This window comes from Eleutherodactylus coqui, chromosome 1 (assembly GCF_035609145.1).
Source record: "Eleutherodactylus coqui strain aEleCoq1 chromosome 1, aEleCoq1.hap1, whole genome shotgun sequence".
NCBI classification, from domain to species: Eukaryota; Metazoa; Chordata; class Amphibia; order Anura; family Eleutherodactylidae; genus Eleutherodactylus; species Eleutherodactylus coqui.
The window spans coordinates 144974621-144998337 of NC_089837.1; the positions used below are offsets into that span (position 1 = coordinate 144974621).

The 23717-nt window shown below is 42.5% G+C and overlaps 1 protein-coding gene across 2 annotated transcripts in view; it reads right to left on the reverse strand.

Annotated features, from left to right (window-relative positions):
* Positions 1–265: 265 nt before the first annotated feature.
* The window catches only part of ZMAT3 (zinc finger matrin-type 3), a 29933-nt gene continuing 6481 nt past the window's right edge, over positions 266–23717 (reverse strand). For both annotated transcript variants that reach the window (XM_066601394.1, XM_066601386.1), the window contains 5 exons: positions 21992–22335; positions 17773–17880; positions 12089–12255; positions 6882–6976; positions 266–2178 (listed from right to left, as the gene is read on the reverse strand). In XM_066601394.1, coding sequence (XP_066457491.1) covers positions 1970–2178; positions 6882–6976; positions 12089–12255; positions 17773–17880; positions 21992–22264 — 852 coding nt within the window. In that variant the 5' untranslated portion in view covers positions 22265–22335 and the 3' untranslated portion in view covers positions 266–1969. The remainder of the gene's footprint in view (positions 2179–6881; positions 6977–12088; positions 12256–17772; positions 17881–21991; positions 22336–23717) is intronic.

Here is a 23717-nt window from a genome sequence, read left to right on the forward strand (position 1 = left end):
GCATTATGGACAAATGGTATACAGTACACAAACACACAGGAGAGACAGAGACTGTGGATATCGTTATCACAGAGTCTGCAGATCTGTCTACTTGCATCCTCTGAATGCATGGGAGCACCCTTGTGAAGACAGTTCCTCCCCTCATTACCAAGGAAACGTCTGTGTCCTTGTTATTAAGAAGCTCTGTACCTAAAGGCAAACAGTGGACTGCAGAAGAGCCGGAAGGGGTGGGGAGGGGAGGGGGAATAAGCTAATTCAAACGTAATTGGCAGTGGTAAAGCAACAAAATCTTTAATGCAAGTATATTACACAAATAATGAGCCTAACATAAGCTAGCAGATGAGCATGAGTTTTCTGAAAAGTAGGTGCCCCTTTAAATAAAGCACATCAGTCCAAATTAGTAGTTCATCCTCATATATTTCTGTACGTTATAAAGAAAAATATCATTTCATCAACATACATGAACAGCAAAACTACACATCCTATAAATAGACATACAGTACCGCACAGCAACAATGTGCGGTAGAGTTTAAAAAAACAGGTACATGTCAAAATCCTTCATTCTCTAAGATAAAGGTACGAAGCATACAAGTGATATGCCGAACAAATCATTTGGGCCCAGTTAGTGCAGTAATTGTGCATCTGACGCATCATTTCATTAACTTCTCTGAAGTTCTGCATTACGGATTGTGTGGAAATTGAAGAGTAGAAATGACTGCTTATAGCAACCTTGCATCTCTTCTAATGTGATAGTCTAAGCCAAAAGACAGATGGGAAGATTCATCAACCTCTGCTATGGGTTCATACCTGATGTGGCGTTAGACGACACGGATCTTAATAGGGTTTAACAAGAAAGAACAGGTGCGACAGCAGACCTGGATGATTCCGTCCCAGCGTTAAGAGCCCGTGGATAAGACAAAGTAGAGGAGGTCCTAGTACAAGTACATTATGAATTTCAGACATCATAAAAATAGGAAAGCTGTTTTTCTAGAATGACCAAAATAGGCATTGAAATTTCGTATCACAAGAAAAAAAAAAAAAGGAAAAATACCCTTTCATAACTGACTGGCCAAAGTCCCACTAGATCTTTTTTTGTCATTGACACAGTACCTAGAGCAGCAAAGGATTTAAGTGCAAAGTGAAGGATATAAATTTACCTATCAAGAGACACATAAAATACAGTTCATTGCACAGTAATTGATTAAATGCCCAACAGCAACAAACCATTAAGAGAAATTCTCCATTAATGTTTGTTGGCGAACACAGTGATGAGTTCTGGAGCGTTCCACAGTAAAATACAACATACACAAAAGTTTCTGAACCATGCTTAGAAGTACATGCTGTACATGTCTGCACTTCGCTCTGGTCTTCACATGTTCCATTCAGAACATGGAGACTTTTCCCATGGAGCTGTTGACTTTCCAAAATAAGTTTCTTTGGCTACTAAGCACACAGTGTGAATAATAGTGTGCAGCGGCAAAAAGGACATTGCAAAGCCAGCAATCACTATATCCATAGTAGGGTTCCTATATCAGACAGAATACCCCATAGTACCTTAACTAGGCATAAACTACCATACTGCTGCCTGAGGAATGTGGCTAAATCCCTTTACAAATAGCAGCATCCTTTCTCAACCGTGACTACATTCCAAAAAAACTAACTCCAAGTAATCCCTGCAAGGGTCTTACTAGGAGCAGCTCAAAAGCAATTCGCCAAAGTAATAGCACTGCGAATGCACTGGGTGAAAACTGGCAGTCTTCGTAAAACGCATATGACAGTGAACCAGGAAGGGCTAAGAACTGGCTCAACCTAAAACCAAACATGAGAAAATTAAGTCTACCATCCACTTCTGGCAAAGTCAACTGGTATCTGAAAGGCCTCCAACTTGTGAAATGGTTACAAGGTAAATTGGTAGTAACAAGAAATCAAAGCAACAGCTTAGAAACACCATGTGATAGGAATCGCATTACTACATGTATCCCAAATTCTCCATCTCGCTGCGGTAGCGCTGCTCAGAAACTTTGCTTTTGTGCTGCTTGGTCTCCAGATGTTGCCTGAACTCAAGCTCCTCGCTGGCTCCGGCATTACACATTGAGCAATAGAACTGTCCGCTAGGGGTTACGCACATAGCAAGGTCCCTAGGAATCCGCTGGCGAGACCGCGGATTAAAATATGGACCTAAGGGAGACAAAACAAGAATGGTTTTTTTAGTATTAAAGTGCCATAAAGCCACAACAAATACCTAATGTCTTGAGATGACGTCATAAGTGTTCATGTGCCTAGGACCGGTCTTATGGAATGGATATTAGTGGTAGGAAATTGCTTGTAGAGACAGCGTTTTATCAGCTAGCAATACATTGCCTTATAATGTAAGTCCCGGACATTTGGTACTTGTATACATCAAGGTGTGGCAGCACGTCTCAGAGAGAACCATATGTAAGTATTTGCACTTGGCCCTAAGAGTATGTTCACAAGATAAAGTGCTGCATAGGGTTTATGAGATTTTTTTTTTATACAGCTGGCCATGGTAAAAAATAATGAAGGGCCCATACTCCCCCATTCCGGATCCCTGCTTCTTTGGCGCTGCATCGCTTATTCTCCCAGCCAGCTCTGTTTGACTTACCACATATAGATTGACTACAGGATGCAGAGACTGCTGCAGCCAACTCGCAAATGTGACCTCATTTTGTAAACTACTGCTCTCAAGGAATTCATCAAGGGGCGTAGTGAATGTTTTGACCCTACATCCATTTTGCAGAATTTAGACATTAAAATTTACAATTTTTCAATGCAAATTTTAGTTCCAAATGTTTCATTTTTTCAAGGGGCAAAGAAGGGAAAAAAAATAAATAAAAATAAAAATCACCTATAATTTGCTACACAATTTCTCCCAAGTGGACACAAACTGCTGTTTAGGCGCACGGCAGAGCTCAGATTTTGCTATAATAAATCCAGTTATGCCATTTCAGTGTATAATGTGTTGTAGCCAATGTGTGCCATCAGAGAAAGAGACCACTAAATTGTTAAGCAGGTTCCCATGAAAAAGCCTCGCATCCATGGGGAATCACATGGATAAGCGAACGCGATATGGGGGCGGGATTCACGTGCGACATTAGTCTCATGTGCAGTATAAGTGACTTGTTAACTTTATTATGGGAGCTAGTTCCAAATGTTTTCGCTATTCTGCACAGCCTTGTGCTTTTCGGTCTGGGAATGTGCAAAGAGCCTAAAGAATTGTAATTGAGGATCAGACGCCCAAACCTAATATATTAAAAAGGCCAAAGAGAGCTCTCATTAGGAAATAGGTCTTAGATCCACATGTAGCATTTCTTACAATTCACCCCAATTGACTTATGAAGGGCAGCAGATAGTATTTGAGCTATATTTAAAAAAAATATAGGTCCTGTTTAGGCAAATGTTATTATATAGTCAGTTCTGCAATATCAAAGTACCGTCAACGCCCGGATTTCAACATGGAGAAATCCAGAAAAGAAAAAAAAATCTAAAACGGGTCAAGAGGTGTGTATTTTATTTTAGTCTTCATCTTCACCATTTATTTTGGCAGAATAAAGATAAAAGCTGTCAGTTGCATTAAGTAAGGGCTCATTCACACGGGCGCATAGTCACCGCGTATTATGCATGCGTAACACACGGTGAATGGAGGCAATGAAAGTCAATGGATTTTCACTCTTCCATTCACACAGTGCCAATCACAGTCCTATGTGATCTCTGCCAGCAGAGTGTATGGGCTGTAATGCGTACAGCTCTGCAGGAGACTCCCAGTGTTGAACACATACGCTTCTGTGAATGAGCCCTAATCTGCATGCTGTACTCCCATTATTGATCCTGTCACTATCCTGAGCCATCTCCAGTAGGTCCATTGAAATGAAATGGAAGCACGCATCTGCAACGCCCACTCCGTTCATTCAGAAATACTTTGCACAGCCATTCTCAGGATCGAAGCGGGGGTCCCAGTAGATGGATCCCCATCAATTACCCATGAATATAAACTCTGCCCTGAAAATAAGCCCTACCTTAAATAAGCAATACATTACCTTGCAGGCTCGGTCGACGTCGCCCCCGCTGCCCTCCGAAGCTCCAATATACTTTCAGCAGTCCTCGGCTGCCTATAGAAGATCACTTAATGGTCACGGGATTCATAAATCCCGCTTCCAAAAAGCAATGCCTTTGATTGGTTCTCGAAAGTTGCTCAGCCAATCAATGCGGAGCTCGATGAACCCAATACAATGGCTGTGATTGGTTCATCCAGCGCCGCAGATTGGCTCAGCCAATCACAGCCATCACGTTGTCGAAGAGAGGATTCATGAATTGGCCAATCAATGCCATGGCTCAGGGACGTGGACAGAGTCTGCTAGGTAAGTATAAGACATCCCCGAAAATAAGACCTTTCGATTAAATTCAAATTGAGGCCTCAGTCAGATAGGCGTTTTTTCGCGCGATATGCGCATGCATCCGGCGATTTTATAAAACCATTGCTTTGCAATGGTATCGGACACATGAGTGCTTTTTATGCGCTCGTCCGATAAATTAGAACAGAAATCGCAGATCGCACCTATCTGCGATCTGCGATTCCTGTTCTCTTCTCTATACGCGCTCAATGGGGCCGGCAGCAGCAGCGCCGACCCCATTGAGAGCATATACTAGACAAATCATTCTTCTCTGCCACAGCTGTAACAGCTGTGACAGAGAAGAACGATGTTTGCCCATTGAATTCAATGGAGCCGGCAATACAGCCGGCTCCATTGAAAGCAATGGGCTGCCGGCGATCGCGGGATGAACTGTCGGGAAGGGCTTAAAGGGGTTCTGACATCAAAAAAAAAAAAATTTGTACTCACCTTGCCTGGCCTGATCGCCAGGCATGTCCCCTCCAGCCGGCATCTTCTTCTGTGCCTTTAAAGCAGAGCAGGAGCGGTCAAAAAGACCACTTCCTGCTCTGGTCCGTCCGTCAGGCACTTCCGAGGTCAACGGACGGACCGCCACAGCAAGCACGTCACAAGCAGTGCTTGCTGTGGGCGGCCCGTCCGTCCGGCTGAACTCCGGAGTGCTGCGCATGCGCAGTGGAGATGCAGCCCGTCCTGACTCCTGTCAGAGGGCACCTCTCCACTGCGCATGCGCGCGATCCCGGAGCGGCGCGGCTTGTGCAGACAGAAGAAGAGGAGCAGCGCCTGCCGGGAGATGACCCCCCGATGTCAACAACAACAGAAGACAAGGTAAGTATTATCTTTTTATGCTTTAGCAGCCATTAAACCATGGGTTCCCTGGGTCCATTAGGCACATCAGGGAACAATGGCTGCTAAAGCATAAAAACATTATTCATGTCAGAACCCCTTTAAATATATAAGCCCTTCCCTGCAATTCATCCAGAAATGTGTAAAAATAAAAAAAATATATATACTCACCTTGTCCCGGCAGACGGAGTTCAGCGCGGTCGGCCTGCAGTGGGTGTGAGTAGGTGTGAGTGAGAGCTGCCCCTGATTGGCTCAGCGCTGAGCCAATCAGAGGCAGGTCTCACTCACACCCTTATGCTGAGCTCACATGAGCCTAATTTCACAGCATATTACGGGCGAGATGTTCGCATGCATGATACACGGTGAATGGGGTCAATGAAAGTACATTGATTTTCATGGATCCATTCACACTTGCGAATATTCATTGCATGTCACACACACGCAAAAAAGAATGCAGCATGTTCTATTTTGCCGCGTACTACATGTGATACAGCCTATTGTTCTCTAAGGGCACATATTCAACACTGTACATACGCAATTACATTGTGTACGGGCGGCATTTAAACATGAAGTGATACACTGGAAAGGTAAAAAAAACAAAAAAAACAAAAAAGAAACCAGGTAAACTGCAAATGACAACGTGCGCAAGATACGCTGTCATGCACAGTCCAAAAATCGCTGCCACACACAGAGATAGTCCAGCTCACCGTTGGCTCCACAGCGGTAAACCACTACGTGACATACGCAGCATTTTATGCTTAGGGTCGTATGAGCCCGGCCGTAAGCAGTATTTTTTATACCCTTCATCTCATTACGGTCAATCCTTCTTATATACAGTTGCTTCTATTCTTCCTTTTCGTCTTTGGTGATCTGTATCCACTCTTACATTATGCATATTTATGCGGAATGAAAATGTACTAGTAGACCATTAGAGACAGCCACGATGTTCGAAAGACTCTTCACAACTTTGATAATTAAAACTAGCATAAAAATGCTAAAAGCGTCTATCTCCATATTGTACGAGTACATTTGAGAGCACTTTGGACTCCTGCGGTTTGCAGATACACAATATGGACTATCGGTGAAATGGAATGAACTGACACAATGGAAACCGACTCACAACTATACTCAAACAATGATGTAAAATAGCTAAAACTGCCTGCCATATGGTACCAGCAATAGACTCAGAAGTAACGGTGACTAAGACCTGCTTTTGAAAACTTGGCATTAATATGGTAGGCTTATTTTAATTAAGAGACAGGAACGTCAGGCCTTGAGTACTTCTATTACAGTAATGGAAGACAATAGTTATTTCAATTAACCAACGTCCAGAGATCATTAAACAGATTGCAAAAGGAGAAATAAAATACTTTTACCAGCCAAGAATACAGAATAAAGATCTGTTCCTCTGGAGTATTGATTGAAGCAAGATTGTGGATTCTATCCGGAATAGATCAGGTAGACGCAATTCATTTCATTTCATTCTGCTGAAATGTGCACCTCTCTGTACGCCATGCATGTAACACGGCCCAGACGGACTGATTCATCATCTGTTACTATGGTAACCATATCCCATTACTCTATGAGGCCTGTTCTATGAACCAGCCTGGACAAGTCTCCCCGCTACAATACCTGTATTATTCTGGAGAGAGCAGACATTTCTTCGGTTCGGCATCATTTTATGTTCATTGCTTTCTTTCCGAGCTCGCCTCTTGCATTCAGAGTCCCTGAGTGGGGCAAAAATCACATTATATGGATGGAAATACACCCAGCTCGTTATATATAGCAGTAAGGGGAACAGATATGGTTAATTTAATAGCAAATTGTTAAAGACTCTGAAAACGGACTGTTTCCCCTTTTACTTTTATGCTTGCATTATAAGAGGGAAGCTGAAACATTTCTGGTCTTACCAAAATATCTATGCCCCACATATACCATAAAATTAGCACTCCTTAAGAGCGAAACACAACCCTTGTTCATATGAAGGTCATAGAGGAGTGTCCGCCACGCAAGACCCCCATTTAGAGGCAACGATGATCGCTCAAAATTCGCTCAAACATCAGTTTGAGTGACAATTTTGAGCAATCATTGTGCACAAACTCTTAAGTAGCTAATTAGCTACTTAAAGAGTTTATTAGCGTGCAAATGAAGCCTTTCGCTGAATGCAGATAACAGCTGGAGGTCTGTTATCTGCATTCAGCTGCTTTGTTCTTGAGCGGGACTGCAGCTGAAAGAATGCCATCAGCGCTATCCCGCTGAACTGTATGTGCCTTCCCGATAAGACACATCACTGACTTCAAGCTGGCTTGAAGTCAGCAATGAACGAATAGTGCACGATGTGCACACGTTTAGACGCAACAATTTCTGCTCAAAAGATGGATTTTGAGCGATAATCGTTGTGTCTAAATGGGCCTTAAGAGCGGTGAACTTTTCACTTGAATGGCCACCATGTAAAACTACATTTTCCCTGCAGCAGCTGTTGTAGGTTAAATGCCTTGCTATCTGTATGTTCGCTCAACAAAATCAGCAGTTTCTCGGGGTGTCAGGAGTGATCAATTATTTGCCCTCGGGCATCACATAACGCAAGCGGTGGTGTTTGATGGGACAACCCCTTTAAAGGGAATCTGTCACCTGCCTAAAGCACCAATATCTAACTTATGGTGCTGCTACTGCAGATGACCAGGTGCTGTATTTTTCATAGTCACCCACCTCCTTGCTCCCATGGTGCCCGCAACTAAAGCCCCTGCATCAGGCAAAAGTCTGACTCTTCAGTCCCGTGGACGCACCGTTCTTTACAGGCCCATCGGAGAACGAGCGCATGGGACGCAGAAGAAATCACATTTTCAGCCAGTGTGAAGACTTCAGTTGCGGACACAGCCGGAACCATGAAGAGGGCAAATATGAAAAATACATCACCCGGCTCCCTGTCACCTGCCATAGCAGCCCATAAGTTAGTTTCTGGTGCTTTTGGCAGGTGACAGGTTCCCTTTAAGCCTGGTAGGATGCAGAATTTGGTGAATGACAACAGCCTATATATATAGGTTACCATATTTTAGCATAATACCATATTTAAAAAAGCTGTTCAAACCTTGAATGTGCAATATAGATACTGCACAGCGACACAACCTGCTGCCGGCCATAGCACAGACCCATGCACTTTGTCACCTGCATGGGGCGCTACTTCACTATCCTGCAAAGCAGGGGGTCAGGGAGCAGCTGTGCAGAAAAAAAAGTGAAGGGAGACAGAGCTTAACCCCCTAATGCTGGATTCCCACAGGACTATTTTGCCGTGGAAATCTCATGGTTTTGACGCAGCGAAAAAACTAGAGATTTCCGTGGGATAAGCACAGCTTCAAAACCCACGGCACTTGGCCGCTGGTTTAGGCGCGGCTTCGGATGCTTTCCCGTTGCGGCTGGCTCTTTCATAGAGAGGAGCGAGGCTGTAATGGAAAAAAAAAAAAATTTAATTAATCGACATGCTGTGTCCCGGGAATCTGCACCACGGCGCCGGCTAATGCCGGCTTTGCCGCAACGGATTTTCCGCCCTGTGTGCACCAAATCTCATCCACATGGCTGGCCAAACGCGGGATTAGTGGCTGCAGGCAGATTTGTCGCAGTGAAATTCCACGGTGAATTCGCCCTGTGTAAACCCAGCCCAAGAGTTGCATTAAAATTGGAAAAAACCCTTAGGAAAATGTCACTTTTTTATAAGAGATTTTGAATTTATGCCTCATGTAAATATATTTGGCGCAGAACTCAGTCGCATTAAGCACATTTTTAACTGATTAGTGCCATAACTAATATTCTAGATGGTACCTCCTTTTGTGTCATAACTTTTCTCATCAATGTAGCTGTACAACACCTTGTAATTTGAGAGTTCTAGTCTTTATATGTACCCAAGATTGGTTTTGATAATGTAATGGATAACTTTTATTTGTTGCTGGGGGCAATGGAAAAAAACTATTTCACTTTTATTTTTCATTTGACAGAGCTGTATCGGGCCTGTCTTTCTATGGAATATGCATTTTTTATTGGTACCATTTTGAGTATAAATATGATTTTTAATTTCTGTTTTGGGGAAGCAACATGTTCAAAAAACTGCTATTTTGGATTTTGTTTTCGGAATTTAATATTTATTTTTTTACAGAATTTACTTGCTGAATAAATAATGTATTATTTTACATAGTTATGCATGTGGCGATACCAACTAGGGGTAGTTTCCTTTTGTGCTTTGTATTTTTTAAAATATTTAAAACCTTGATAAGGGGAAAAGTTTTTCTTTTTTTCCCTCCCTGTAAAAACGTTTAGATGCCTCTGTGGGGTTAAATAACATCAAGGAGTGATTAGATGAGTAAGTCTTCATCATTTCAGTCCTTTTCTGGGAAAACCCCCATATGTGATAATCAGAGAGCAAATACGGGGGCTGAAGTTGAACACTGTCATGTAAGTCTGTGTTGATAACAAGTGCCAGATCATCAGAATTTCTATATTACTGTAGGTCAAAGTGAAAGAGTTGCAAAGAAATGCAGCCTCGTCATGGAAAAAAAGGAAACAACAGCGATTTTGGATAAATGTAATTGTATACAAAAATGGTGCATTAAGTCATAATGTGTGAAAATACAATGCATCCACTTCATTTGGAAATTCAATAAGGTTTAGAGTTGGAAAATGTTGGACCTCATTTACCCAGTTGTCTACCACTCTCTGCCACATAAAAAAATCAACCTGCCAATCACCACCATGAGGGCCAGCGGGAGCAATGTCCTCCCGAATACACAGGGCTGATAACGGAGTCCGCTGTATTCTTTCAGAAGTCTTATTAGCCGGACCGAATTTTTGTACTAAGACCTGTACCTGGAAATATGCTGCACTTCCATAGGACGGCATATTCAGCTGACAGATCTGCTTTAATCAGCAAGATTATTCCATCTAGTTTGCAATTAGAGACATCATGTATTTTTCAACAGGACAAAGACCCAAAACTCCTCCAGGGTGTGTCCGAGCTACCTGACAAAAAAAAAGGGGGGGGGGCGATGGAGTATGGTGCCAGAGGACTCGGCCTCCACAGTCCACCGGACCTAAATTCTGGGACCTGAGTCAAGGAAAAGCAGTCACAAGTACTCCACATGCATGGGAACTCATTCAAGACTATTGGAAAAGCATCCATGGGGGCTACCTCATGAAGCGGATAGAGAGCCGCCAAGAGGGTGCAAAGCTGCTATCAAGGCAAAGGGCAGCTACTCTGAAGAATGTAAAAAATAAGAGAGTTTTGCATAGTATCACCTCTGTGACTTCAGCCGGCTCTCGCGATGTTATCGCAGAGAGCCCGGCTGGTTGCTATGGCAACAGGACGCCAGATAGCCGCGTCCTGTATTGCTAGAGCCTGTGATCGCTGTATAAGCGATAAGGCATTGCAAGAGAGAAGTCCTGCAATGCCTTATAGTAGCGATCATCGGTGCTACAGTGTAAGTCCCTCAGATGGAAACAGATGGTGTAAAAATAAAATAAAAATAATGTACAAAAAATAAAAATGTAAAAAAAATAAATAAATAAGTTAAAATAAGTTGAAATAAAACCTTTATGCTTTTACTCATATTAGCATTTTTTTAAAAATATAAGAATCCCACATACTTGGTATCATGTCCATGAAGACCCGTACAATAAATATAACATGCTTTTTATCCTGCACAGCAAAAAGTTTTTTAAAAAACGCTTAAAAACTGAGGCAAAAATGCTAATTTTTAGCATTTTTCCTCCCAAAAAACGCAATAAAAGTGATTTTAAAAAAATGTACCCCAAAATGCTACCAATAAAAACTACAGCTCATCTCGCAAAAAATAAGCCCTCACAGAGCTCCGCCCATGGAAAAATAAAAAAGTTACAGGACTTTGAATGCAGCGATTTATAAAAAAAAAAAATAATTTCCAAAAAAGGGTTTTTAGTGCAGAAAAGCGGAAAAACCTAAAAAAAAAAAATAAAGAATTTTGGTGTTGTAATAGCACTGGCCCGCCAAAAAAAAATGTTGTGTGTCATAATTAACACTTTAAAAAAAAATAAAAAAATATGACAGAGTTGATGCAATTTCTCTCCCTACAATCATAAACAAAATAATAAAAGTTTTACAATATAGTCTATGTACCCAAAAATGGCACCGATAAAACTACAGTTCGCCACGCAAAAAACACGCCCTATACGGCCGCATCGACGGAAAAATAAAAAAAGTTATGGCTTTTGAAAAATGAAGATTAAAATCCACCAAAAATCATTTGGTCCTCAACTCCAAAATAGGCCGTGTCCTTAAGGGGTTAAAGGGACGGCTGGAGGTAGCAGAGTATGAGCACTCAGCAATTTCTGCTAGCTCCAATGCAATGAATGAAGTGCTCCATTCAGTCCGACATCACTGCAGGTGGGAGAAGCGACTTCGAAATGACGAGAAGAGGAAAATAGTGGACCCCTGTTCTCAGAAACAGAGGTCTCAGTGGTGAGATGCCTACCGATCATAAAGTTATTGCCTATCTTATGGACAGTGGAGAACTTTAGATTTTGGAACAACCCGTTTATCCTTACCCTATAGCCACTGTAGATTACAACATGCGTGTGCTGGAGGGTTCTGCAGTGAGTCTAATTCCACTGCAGTAAAGAACCTTTTATTTTGCCGTAAGAGAAGCCACAATTAGAAGCATCCCTTTCCCCATCAACCATCTTATGTGTAGGTCCATGGTAGGTAGTCGGAATATATGCTAGTTGGCTTATATTGCTCTATTACTTTTTTCCAACTCTAGTAGGAAAAAAGTAGAACACCTAATGCCATTTTTTTCTTTGCTTTTATTTTTACCTACATGAAAGTATTAGCCGGTGTCTCGGCCAGACGCAATCTCTTGGCATGGTTTTTCCCTTGGTAGTGTGCTTGAGCAACCACTGGAGAGCTGAATGAAGCATCACACAGTTTGCAGTAGTCATTCTCGGTAGCAAGAATCACTCGGCCACCACTTTTCGGCGCTGTCACCTGAATGAGTGAAACACATTTTTATCTTTTAGCTGAATCAACATCATGTTTATAAAATGTCACAATAGGTTTACAAATAGTCTAATAAGTAACAATCACTCATAATCATCATCAATAGGATATCTAATATCAACTACTCGCTTTTTCATTTCATTCGCAGAACACAAACATTTAAGTAGCGCCATTCAATAGGGTCTAATAATGGCAAGGATTGGCTTAAACATAAAACATTACTGGTGTAGAACAAGTTAGAACATCTGCAAGATACAATAATGAAGCCAAATTACTAGGTGCTTTTATACCAACTAAATGCGCCCCAACGTACAGATTGGGTGACGGAATTGCTTTTAATGAATGTAAAGGTGGCCACAGGCGTTATAGAACTGCCGGCTGAGTCGTTCTGCTGGCCGTTATTAACCCCAGTCTTCCCATAAACAGGCATGTTTGGCCAGGCAGAATATGTATGCTAATTCCACTGGAGAAGTAAGGGGAGCGATTAATGTACACACTTACACCCCCCCCCCCCCCCGCCCCCCGCCCCAGGGTAGGAACAAACGAATCAGCTGATGAATTCCAGAATGGATGCCATCATGCAGAATATACACATGGCACCTTAAGGACCGGTGATATAACAATATATCAGCTCTTCTGGACACTAGCATTGGGGAGGAGAATGTACTAATGCAGCTTCTCTATGTTCTGTCTAGTGGATGCACTGCAGCTTCCAACTTTATTTATAAGGGATCTGTCCTACTCATTAATAATAGCCCCTTCCATGCTGTCTTTTTGATCAAATACTCAAAATTGTAGCATTTAATCTACTTTGTAAATGCAGGCCGTATTGTATTAGCTAATGAGCCACTAGATGTCACATACGATAAGATACATTTGCACAGGCCATTGAACAAGCACTGAAATGGTCTGATCCTCATAATTTGATGGAATGCAGGACAGGCTTTGGTTACACACATCCTACTAGAAGGTAATATTCCAAGGCAGCACGGGTGATTTAAGAATATATCCAGTATTATCACATGAAGCATGGGTGCAGTGGTTATATGCCAGCACGCTGCAGCATGAATATGCAGAATCATGTTCCTCTGATACAGAACCAAGCTCTCGGCGCCCTCCAGTGGGCACTGCTGGATCTTAACTCTATGCTTTTGTCGAGCATGAAAATTAAATTCAGTCTTCAGAAGAAGAAAGCACAGAATCTCTATAGAAGTCTACACATTATAGCAGTTTATTAAAGTTACTAAATGGATGTTGCACCTTAATGTGCAGATATTAACCCCTTAAGGACCAGGCTCTTTTGTACCTAAAAGGACCAGACACGTTTTAGGGATTTTACCCATGTGTGGTGGTTTTACTGCCTTTTTTCTCCCTTCATATACCAAAATCATTTTTGCTGGGTTTTTGCTTTCTGTGACACATAGGGCTATTTTTTATATCTTTTAGCACTGACTTCTGTTTTTTTTTGTTTTATTGGGGGTAAAAAGCAAAAAATAAATAAAATTAAAAAAAAAAAAAAAAAGGAACACTTATAGTTGTTTTTTTTTTTCAATTAGTATACTTACGCTAAAATAAAAGTAGGGAAACGTGTTCCTCATTTTGTTTTGGACGTTTTGATATGTAATATGTATGGTTTCAGATTACAGGACGCGCACAGTGACGGTTTTGTTTGGGTCCTTTTTTTTTTATGTATATATATTTATTTCATTCTGTAATTTTTTTAAACTTATTTTTGTAACTTTTTTTTTTACCATCTATGACGTCATGTACGACTTCTGGGGGTCATTCACATGTTTTTTTTTTCCGTTTCAAACTTTTCCACTTTGGCTGGGGCATCCACAGGAGCTGACAGAGCTGATCAGGGTCTGCTAGGACCCTGCAGCTCTGCTGCAATAGGTGACACCCGGCGGTCACGTGATTGCCGGGTCACATAGTGAAAGAAACACTATCACTTTCCCCTCTTAATACATAGAGCTCATTGAGTGCTATGCACTCAGGAAAGGAGAAGACGGAAGCCACTTTTCTGGATCTTCGGCTGTGTTTAACAGTTGAGGACCTGACCTGCTCCTGCTTGATTGCAGGAGCAGAGACTTTAATCCTGCAACATACTTTTACTATTTCCAGGGATTAAAGCCAGGGCCAAGCGCTGTATATTTACCAAGCATGGTCCTTAAGGGGGTTAAAGGTCTGTCACCGAAATACTGTCTAGGAAACACTGATCACACTAGTTTGGGGCTATGCTTACATTCATGATTGTGCCTCATGTTTCAATGGAAACGCAGCCATCAGGCAGATATTGTCTATTACAGATAACAGGTAACACAATGCAAACGTATCTTATATTTTCAATTCTATAAAGTAACCACCCTTTGCTTTGATAACACTTTGGCACCCTCTTGGCAGCTCTCTCCATCAGCTTCATGGGGTAGCCAGCACGGATGCAAATGAGCTGTAATCTGTCTCATCGGCATCTTCCAACTTGGATTTTAACATTTATACCATTTTTTTTTTTATTCGTATATTTACGCTAAAATAAAAAGTATGGGAACGGGTTCCTCATTTTGTTTCGGACGTTCTTGATATGTAATATGTATAGTTTGGGATTACAGGGCACATATAGCGACGGTTTTGGCTGGCGTCGGCTTTGGGTCATTTTCTTTATTATGGCAGCTCTCTCCATCAGCTTCATGGGGTAGCCACCATGGATGCAAATGAGCTGCGATCTGTTTGATCGGCATCTTCCAGTCTGGATTGGTCCAAGCTGTCTACCGCTCAGTCCTCCACAGTCTCTTCCCTTGCCTAATAATTGGGACTACACACATCAATCATTAAGCAAGAGGATGTGGAGCACCCATCTAGTGCTGCCATCGGTTTCAGATGAGCATATAGAAACATGTCCATAATACGGATCCGTATTACAGACGTGTTTCAAAAGATATCACATCCTTATGTCAACAATTTTTTATTCATATTTGCCTCTGTTTTTTATATTTTCTATTGCGCAAATAGTGATCCAAATACCAAGGCAAATGCGCAAAAAAAAAAAAAAAACAGATCAATCAGCATTTTCAAAAAATGACAGTCAAAAATATGTTATTAGCCCTATAGATTTACATTAGCTCCATATTACAGTCCCCTTAACACGGACCTAATATGGAGCAAAAACATGCTGGTCTGAAAACAACCTTATGGGTAATATTTGGGGGACGGACTGCCTTTATAGTAACCTGTAAAACATATTGTGGAAGAAAGAAGTGGAGGACCCAGTGTATCATTTTGGGGCTCTAATTTGGACAAAGGCAAGCTGTATAAGGCTCTGTTCACATCACATCAGGACCTTTAGTTGGTATTTATACTGACAATAGTTCACTACTTTATAAGAAAACATAAGCCGGCATTCTTTGCAGTTCTGTACTGTACAGGAAAGCACAGAATACCAGCACACACATCCGCCCACCAGACGCCAAAAGCATATGCCTTATGCCATCCGTCAGGCCCAATGGACCCATGTAGTGTATATGGTGAGGGCAGTTCCTCCAGCATACACCAAATGCGGTGTAAACCGTCACATTTCATATGTATAGTATTATTATTGTAAATTGCTAATCTTTTGATATAGAGACACATTTATTCACAGGCTCACTACATAACAAAAGGGAGAAAGCACTTTGGGTAATATATGGTTTAAAAGGATTTTCCGGCCATTTATTAGTTATGACTTATCTTGCTGATGGGCTATTGATAACCTATACTCAGGATAGGTCATCAATAGTCAATCAGCAGGGTCAGCCGCTCGGAAACCCCACCGATCGGCTGATCCTCCAGCCGGCTGTCAATGCAGCCAAGCCAGACGTCCACACTGGGGTCGGAGCCGAAAGTGTAATAGAAGGCTTTGTGAAATTAATAGGAATGATGCAAGTATGTAGAGAAAAGTATGGCAGCAAACCAGGTGCAGATAAATGATGCAGAGCTTTATTCCTCCTCAAGTCACAGATACATGACGTTTCGACACAAAGTCTTTTTCAAATGCAATGAAAGCAATGGTACAACAGGGTATATATGCAGTCAAACAGCCAATCAGTTGTTAATTGCAAATTAGTACCTCATGTGGAGGGTTTAGAATCAATGCATGGATACTTGTGGGCACTTCTGGCATCAGGCGTCGTCATGGAGAAAGTCATGTGATAGAACGTCATGATGTCACGACGTACCACGCATAGGGGCCTCATACAGCGTGTCTACACTGTCACGTGAACACACGTAAGTATGTAGAGAAAAGTATGGCAGCAAACCAGGTGCAGATAAATGATGCAGAGCTTTATTCCTCCTCAAGTCACAGATACATGACGTTTCGACACAAAGTCTTTTTCAAATGCAATGAAAGCAATGGTACAACAGGGTATATATGCAGTCAAACAGCCAATCAGTTGTTAATTGCAAATTGTTCTTGCTGCAATAATATGCTTAAGGGTGATAAATTTCACCATTCATCAACGGGTGCTGCTTTCTCGATTAAAGGTTTCTTCACGTGTTCCTCTTCTTACGTAATTTACCTTTTGTGTTGTCCATGTGGACTGCAGTACGTAGGAGAAACAACGCTTGAAGTTCGTACTAGAATTAATGGACATAAAAGCTCTATTCGTACTAAGAACCTGTCATTACCTGTTTCGCGCCATTTTGTGGAGAGTGGTCACACGGTCGGTTAACTACGATTTAGGGTGATCGACTGTGTGCCCCCGCTCTCACGTGGTGGCGATCGTGAAAAAATTCTCCTTAAAAAAGAACTCAGCTGGATCTATACTTTAGACACTTTGACGCCACGTGGCCTCAATATAGATTACAATATCACGCAATATCTATAGTGCTGTTGAACCTCACTGTATCTGTCTTACTTTTATTTGTACTTTGGAAATTATTTGGATCAATTTCCTTGTGGCGATTGCAAGTTACCAGTTCATCCCTTATTGGGTTAAAGTTGTGCTGTCTGCAACTCTGCTTCTCTTTGTAGGAATGATGCAATTTATTACACTTACTGCAATGAGGAGCCGGAAGTGTAATGCAAGGCCTATTCCCATTGACCTCATAGGGAACAAAGCCTCCTACTACGCTTCTGGCTCCAACCCTAATGTAGACGTCTCGTCCTGCTGCACTGACAGCAAGCAGGAGAATCATCTGATCGGCGGGGATCTGAAGCGGAGAACCTCTGCTAATTGACTATTGATGACCTATCCAGAGGATAGAACCCATTAATTCATTCTTAAGGTCAAGTTCAGAGTCATAATAATGCAATCCGGTATATGAAAGTTATTTTTTGTAGTTAAAAGGTTTATTCAGGCTTTAGAAATTGATGGCCTGTCTTCAGCCTGGACAACCCCTTACAGGGTCACATGCATCCAATTTAGGTTAGTTAACGAGAGATTGTATCCCACCTACATAGTCATCCATCAAGGACTATTTAATATGTAATGTAACCTGCAATGAGATATTGATGAACCAGACACTTACATTGGGTGAAGATGATCCAGGGGATACTGTATGTAAAGTGTGTCTTGAGGACGCCGGACAACTACTTGATGCAGAGTAGTTTCGTAACTTCTTGCTGTGGTTTTTACCCTAAAATATACAAGTTTCAGTAGACATATATCAGTATACATCTGCAATACATATTTAGGGAGATTTCTAAAAAAGGACTCCGAAGGAGATGTGGAAAAGCTGCACAACTGGGTGACCACTATTTTATACGCACTGGTTTTTATACATACACTTTGTACACTACTGCATGAGAGGATGACTGGAGAGACCTATCAGATTAGTACAAGTGACGACTAGAGCAGATGAGTTCCAAGTTCTCATTCTGATAAATCTCTCCAAGTGTCCACACTAACAATAATTTTGTCTTTTCTCTGATCTGAACCTTTAACTGTGCAATGACATTTACCCTGAATGCAGGTTGAACCACACTTGGCGCCAGGCTTCCAGCTGTAGTTGAGAGCACTATGTTCAGGCAGAGCTCTTGGACTGGTGAACTAGATCTTTGAGATCTGTTCATGGAGAACAATATTCCCATGTGGCAAATGTGGCACACAGCAGAGCATATCACTTCTGTATCTCAAAAACAAAACAATTGTGTTTTTTACCACAAAAGTCCTATTTTTGTAAAAGCAATTCTAAAACGAAACTACAAAAAAGTGACAAAGATAAAAAAAAAAATATATAAAAAGCAGTCTCTCTCTGCTGCAGTTTTCTTTACAGTAATATGCGGCCACAAACGTGTGGCATCAGACATGCTAATACTAAGCCTCAATTACAAGCAGGTCTACAGCAGTTCTGTCAGTCTACTTTTTAAATACTCAGTTCTAGGACACAGCTCCGCTTGGAATACCAGCCTTTCCCCAATGAAAGAGAAGGTGGTAAAATACTGGTGGTGAAGCACCCCTCTCCTTCGGTGATGCTGAAGCACTTTCCTCCCCGTCTCCCTGCCACATACCGGACCTCTGGCACATCCAAAAAACCTTTGACATTGTCACCCCCACAGGCCTCCTGTTGTGTGTAATCTAGCTGAACTGACAAAGGGGCTCAACCCCAAAACGTGTATTCACTTGCTGGGTCTCTATGTTGTTAAGGCCTTGTTTACACGACGACATGGCATCGCTGCGAGAAAAATCGCAGCAATATCGCATCGCTGGTCCGTGCGATATCGCTGCATCTTCTCGTGGCAATATCGCGATTTTGGAGCGCTATAAAGTCACATGCGGCGCTACAAAAGCGCGCGACTTTGTGGCACCACATGCAAGGATTTTCGGGTGTGGGGATTAAAATATAAGCCCTACCCCGAAAATCAGCCATGGCTGAAGAAATTTTTTTTATTTTTATATAAAGTATAGATCACCTCTCCCGCGCTGTTCAGGGAATGGCCGCATCCTCTCCCCGGGTCCCGACACGGATCATCATCTTCTCTTCTGGACAGGGATTGAAAAATCTCCGCCTCCTGAAAGCGCTGACTGTGATTGGCTGACGCTTAGCCAATCACAGTAAACACTCCATGAATGGCTGTGATTGGTTCAATCACAACCATTCATTTAGCACTGGCTGTGATTGGCAAAGCCTTAGCCAATCACAGTCGTTGCTTCCAGGAGGCGGGGATTTTTCAATCCCCGGCCAGAAGATGATGAAGAGAAACAGTTCCGGGACTCGGGGAGAAGATGCGGCCAGACTGACAGCGCTTCTAGGTGATGTATGTGTTTTTTAAATTTTTTCCTGCAGTTAGGGCTTAGATTGTACCTTTGACAGTGGGATTTCCTGCTGTCAAAGTTGCATCGCACCGCACGAACACCACACTTTCGTGTGATGTAACAGAAGAAAGCTCCATAGGGAAACATGGGCTGCAAAACCTCACGAGTCGTGAGCATATTGCCGGACTTGCAAGGTTTTTGTGTCAGGTTGTCGCATGCTACAAAACATGTGTGAAGTAACACATAGGAAAGCATGGGCTTCTCATACACGCGATTTGTAGCATTGTGGCAAAGCTACAAAATTGTGCAACTTTGTTGCCCGTTTGAACGAGGCCTAAATAAAAAAAAGAAGTGCTTTCACTGTGGCATCTTGGACCTTCAGCTTTCAACTAGCTTAGAGTTAGCTATTTTACCACATTCTCTCTCGCTATACTCACGCCCACCTTGGTGGAGCGTCATCTGGTTGGCAGCACCTCCATCATTCAAAACACTTTTTACTCCAGAGCTATTTCACCATTCTCACTGGGTCTTGCTTAACCCTCCTTTTTATCTTTGTTTCCCCAATGAAGTCAGGAGGAAAAAAAAAAAAAAGACAAGAATGTGGAAACTACAAGGATAAGGGATGCTTCTTTTTTAATAAGAAAAACATGGCATGCTTTTGTGTTTTTTAACGGCATCGTGTGAACAGGGTTTAAAAAAAAAAAAAAATATTTACTACAATGGAATGTCTGGTTGCTGAACTAAATTCATGCAGTGTCCAAACTGTAAAAAGTCAGTAATACAGAAAAAAAAAAAAAGGGTCTTAATACGTATTATTTGGCCTTCTTGTCAGGCCAAATAACATGAAGCCAGTGCTGCAGTCTACAACCACTAGCAGATAGTGTCTGGGCCTGTCTGCCTTGCTTTCAGCTGGGCCGTTTGTGAGCTCCAAACTTTGTGCTAACTTCCCGCTTACGTAAGAAAGTTGCCTTTCGTACAAAGCAAGGTCCATGAAAACATTGCTGACTGATCTGCTACATGTGTACTTGTTCCTTTTTTTTCCCTTTTTTGATTTAAAGGGGTTGTCCCAAGAACAAGTCTTCTCACCTAGTCTTAGGACAAGTGATCGATGTACGATTGCTGGAAGTCCCACCTCTAGGATCCTCACAGATCACTATAATGGGGGCCCTGCGCCCCCTGTTTCAGAGGAGTTTGCATGCAGCAGTGGTCATGCTGTTCTATTTAAAGGGGTTATGCCAAGATAGCATCTCCTATTCATATGCCCTATTGGGGTCCTGTAAGAACAGGCTCTCATTAAAATCAATGACAGCTGTGCCTACAATTACCAGCACCGGCCACTAGACATTGCTTCTGCTTCATACTTTGTGACTTGTCGTTGAGAACAGGCTCCCAAACAGCTGATCCGCCAGGGCCCCGAGTGGCGGTTCGCAGCCAATCAACTACTGATGACCTATCCTGACGGTGATTTTTTTTTCTCATGGTTAGTTATACCTTTATATCTGAAACCCCCAGCCTCTTTTTCCTCAGATGGTCATGTGATCTCAATTCTAACCAGCTCAGATCTACTTGGGGTTATGTATTCATTTACTAGGCAGATTCTCAGTTTGTGTGATGCCGTTACATAAACCTACCACAGAAGATGCCTAAAGGGGAATTCAGGCACTCCTGTCAGTTACTGATAATGATCACAGCTCCTGTCACACAGTTATAAGAGAGGAGATCACAGCTCATCCTCCTGACTGTATACTTATGGTCTGTAGCTTATATAGGAGAATACACAAGGTAATGATAATTAAACTCCCCCTCCCCAGCAGACAGAATGGTATAAACTTAGCTAATGCATCATGGGATTGATGTGAAACTGAAAGAAAAAAAAGTCTCACTCTCAGGATGGTGCCTGATGAGTATCAGACATGAGGCCGCACTGCAGGAAAGTAACTGCAATACGCAGAGACCTCCAGAATGTGACAGGCAATCAGTTCAGGGGGTCAGGCATGTAAAAATGTGTTTTCGGCAGAGTTGCCCTATATTGTTTTTTTGAAAAAGATCAAGAACACTTTAAAGGGTTTTCCAAGCATATAAAAATACAAAAAAAAGATACCTAAATGTATCTGAATGCTCACAAGATGATGCCACCAAAGCTCAGTAGATAATTTTCTTTCCACCTTGCTCAGCACTGTGCAGCTCAGTAGTTTTTATGCTGCCAAGGTTTGCTGTGGGTGGGATTATGTAAAAGACTACAGTTCCCATAATTCCACTCCCCAGCTGCCTGCATGTCCCACTAATACAAATTTCAAGACCATGCTGCAATTAACCCTTGTCTTTGCATTTCCATAGTTTTGCCCACCCCTTGTAAACAGTCCGTTAGTAAAGCCGACTATACACCAGTTACCTTGGACAGCAGAAAAAGCCAATTCAGACCATTTTCTGCTGAGCCTTGGTGGAAAAAAACATTAAAAAGATAAATTACCACTGTCCTGTGCTGCCCTTACCTGATAGTGTGCCTGAGCTTGCTGTGCAGAATTTAATGTGACATTACACAGCTTACAAGAAAGTGGTTTACACAGGTCTTCCAAGGACGGATCTTGCTCCACAACTTCATCCGGTGTGACGTCTAGAGACAGAGGTGGAGATGCAACGGCAGGTCTTCTGTCTGAAAGAGGCTGCACAGGGAGTACTATTTGCTTTTTGCCCATTCCTACGGTGGATGGAAAGGTAGATGGCTCTGGTTGAGAAGGTGGCCTGACATGTTGTAACACAATCATTTGACCTGGTGTTATGCAAAGTCAGTATTGAATGAAGAACGAAGTTCCTCTGCCAGTGGAAGCGAAGATTACTTGAAGGAAGAACAGAAACAAAATAAATTATACATAAGAGCATATTTCCAGATATATTCAGGGTATACAAATACAATTGCCAGATTTTATTTTAAAAAGTCCTAGTGCAGCGCCCATGCACTTATTTCCTGAACACTAACTTTTGGGTGACCAGATGACAAATAACCCCCGTGAGAGTTAGTAGAGCGGATAGTGGTAGATGCCCAAGTGCTGCTTCGTGTCTCAAAAATTAAGAGAAAAACTCTTAAAGGGGTTATGTGGGCTTTTAAAATTGATGGTCTGCCTTTAGGATAAGCAATCAATAACAGATCAGTGGAATCTGACTCTTGACACCCCCACTGGTCAGCTGTGTGAAGCACAGCAGCATCTACAATCTTTACATTGAGTCACAGGTTGGTTCATACGCAGAATGCCATACTTGTCATGGTAGTTATTCTGAGTATTATTACAGCTTTCATCCATTTACTTGAATGGGCCGATAAGCTTCGCAATTTATCAAGGAATAAATCTTGTTATTTGCATGGCACCAACTGATTCTGCAGGGTTTTCAAATAATTTATTTATTACTCCCCCCCCAAGCTGGGTACTCATTTTACCGAACTTAGAGGGATGGAACGCTGAGTTAACCTTGAGCCGGCTACCTGAACCATGCGGGGACTGACCTCACAGCCGGGGGGGGGGGGGGGGGGGGGCCGTTGGGGGTGTATAACTAAATTCCACACCACCTCCACAGCACCTGCAACCTGATTGAGTTAATTCAAACAACCATTCACGGCGATTGGTTATTTGGGTTGGCTGATTCACGGCGATTGCTTATTTGGTTTGGCTGATTCACAGTGATTGGTTGTTTTGGTCCGTGTGCAGGGGGCCTAATAAGGCCTCCTTCCCACGGACAGATTTCCGCCGCGTAATTCGCGGCGGAAATCCGCCACGTTGCCCGCAGCTATTAGGTGTGGAATTCTGCACCGTGAATTCACACGTTCTCACCCGCGGCATGCTCTATTTGCCGCGGGTGTACGCACGGACAGCATCCCTTGCAGTCAATGGAAGACGTCCGTTTACGCTATCTTCCGCTGTAGCACAGCGGAAGATAGCGTGAAACCGCTTCCCCGTCTACCGCCGCCGCGTCATATGACACGGCGTGTCATGTGACGTGGCTGGCGTGTCACGTGACGCGTCATGCGGGAGCGAGGACGCCGGATCCGCAGGTAAGTTTGGGGGTCTCTGGGGGGGCGTCACGGCCGTGTGCAGCCGGCCTAAGTGAATGGAAGTTATGTAAACAGTGTAGCAAATAAAGCTACACCGCTTCAGCCGCTCACAGGTTACAGAAACAGAACAGCTTACTGTGCGACACACTTCATGCAACTCCCATTCACTTAGA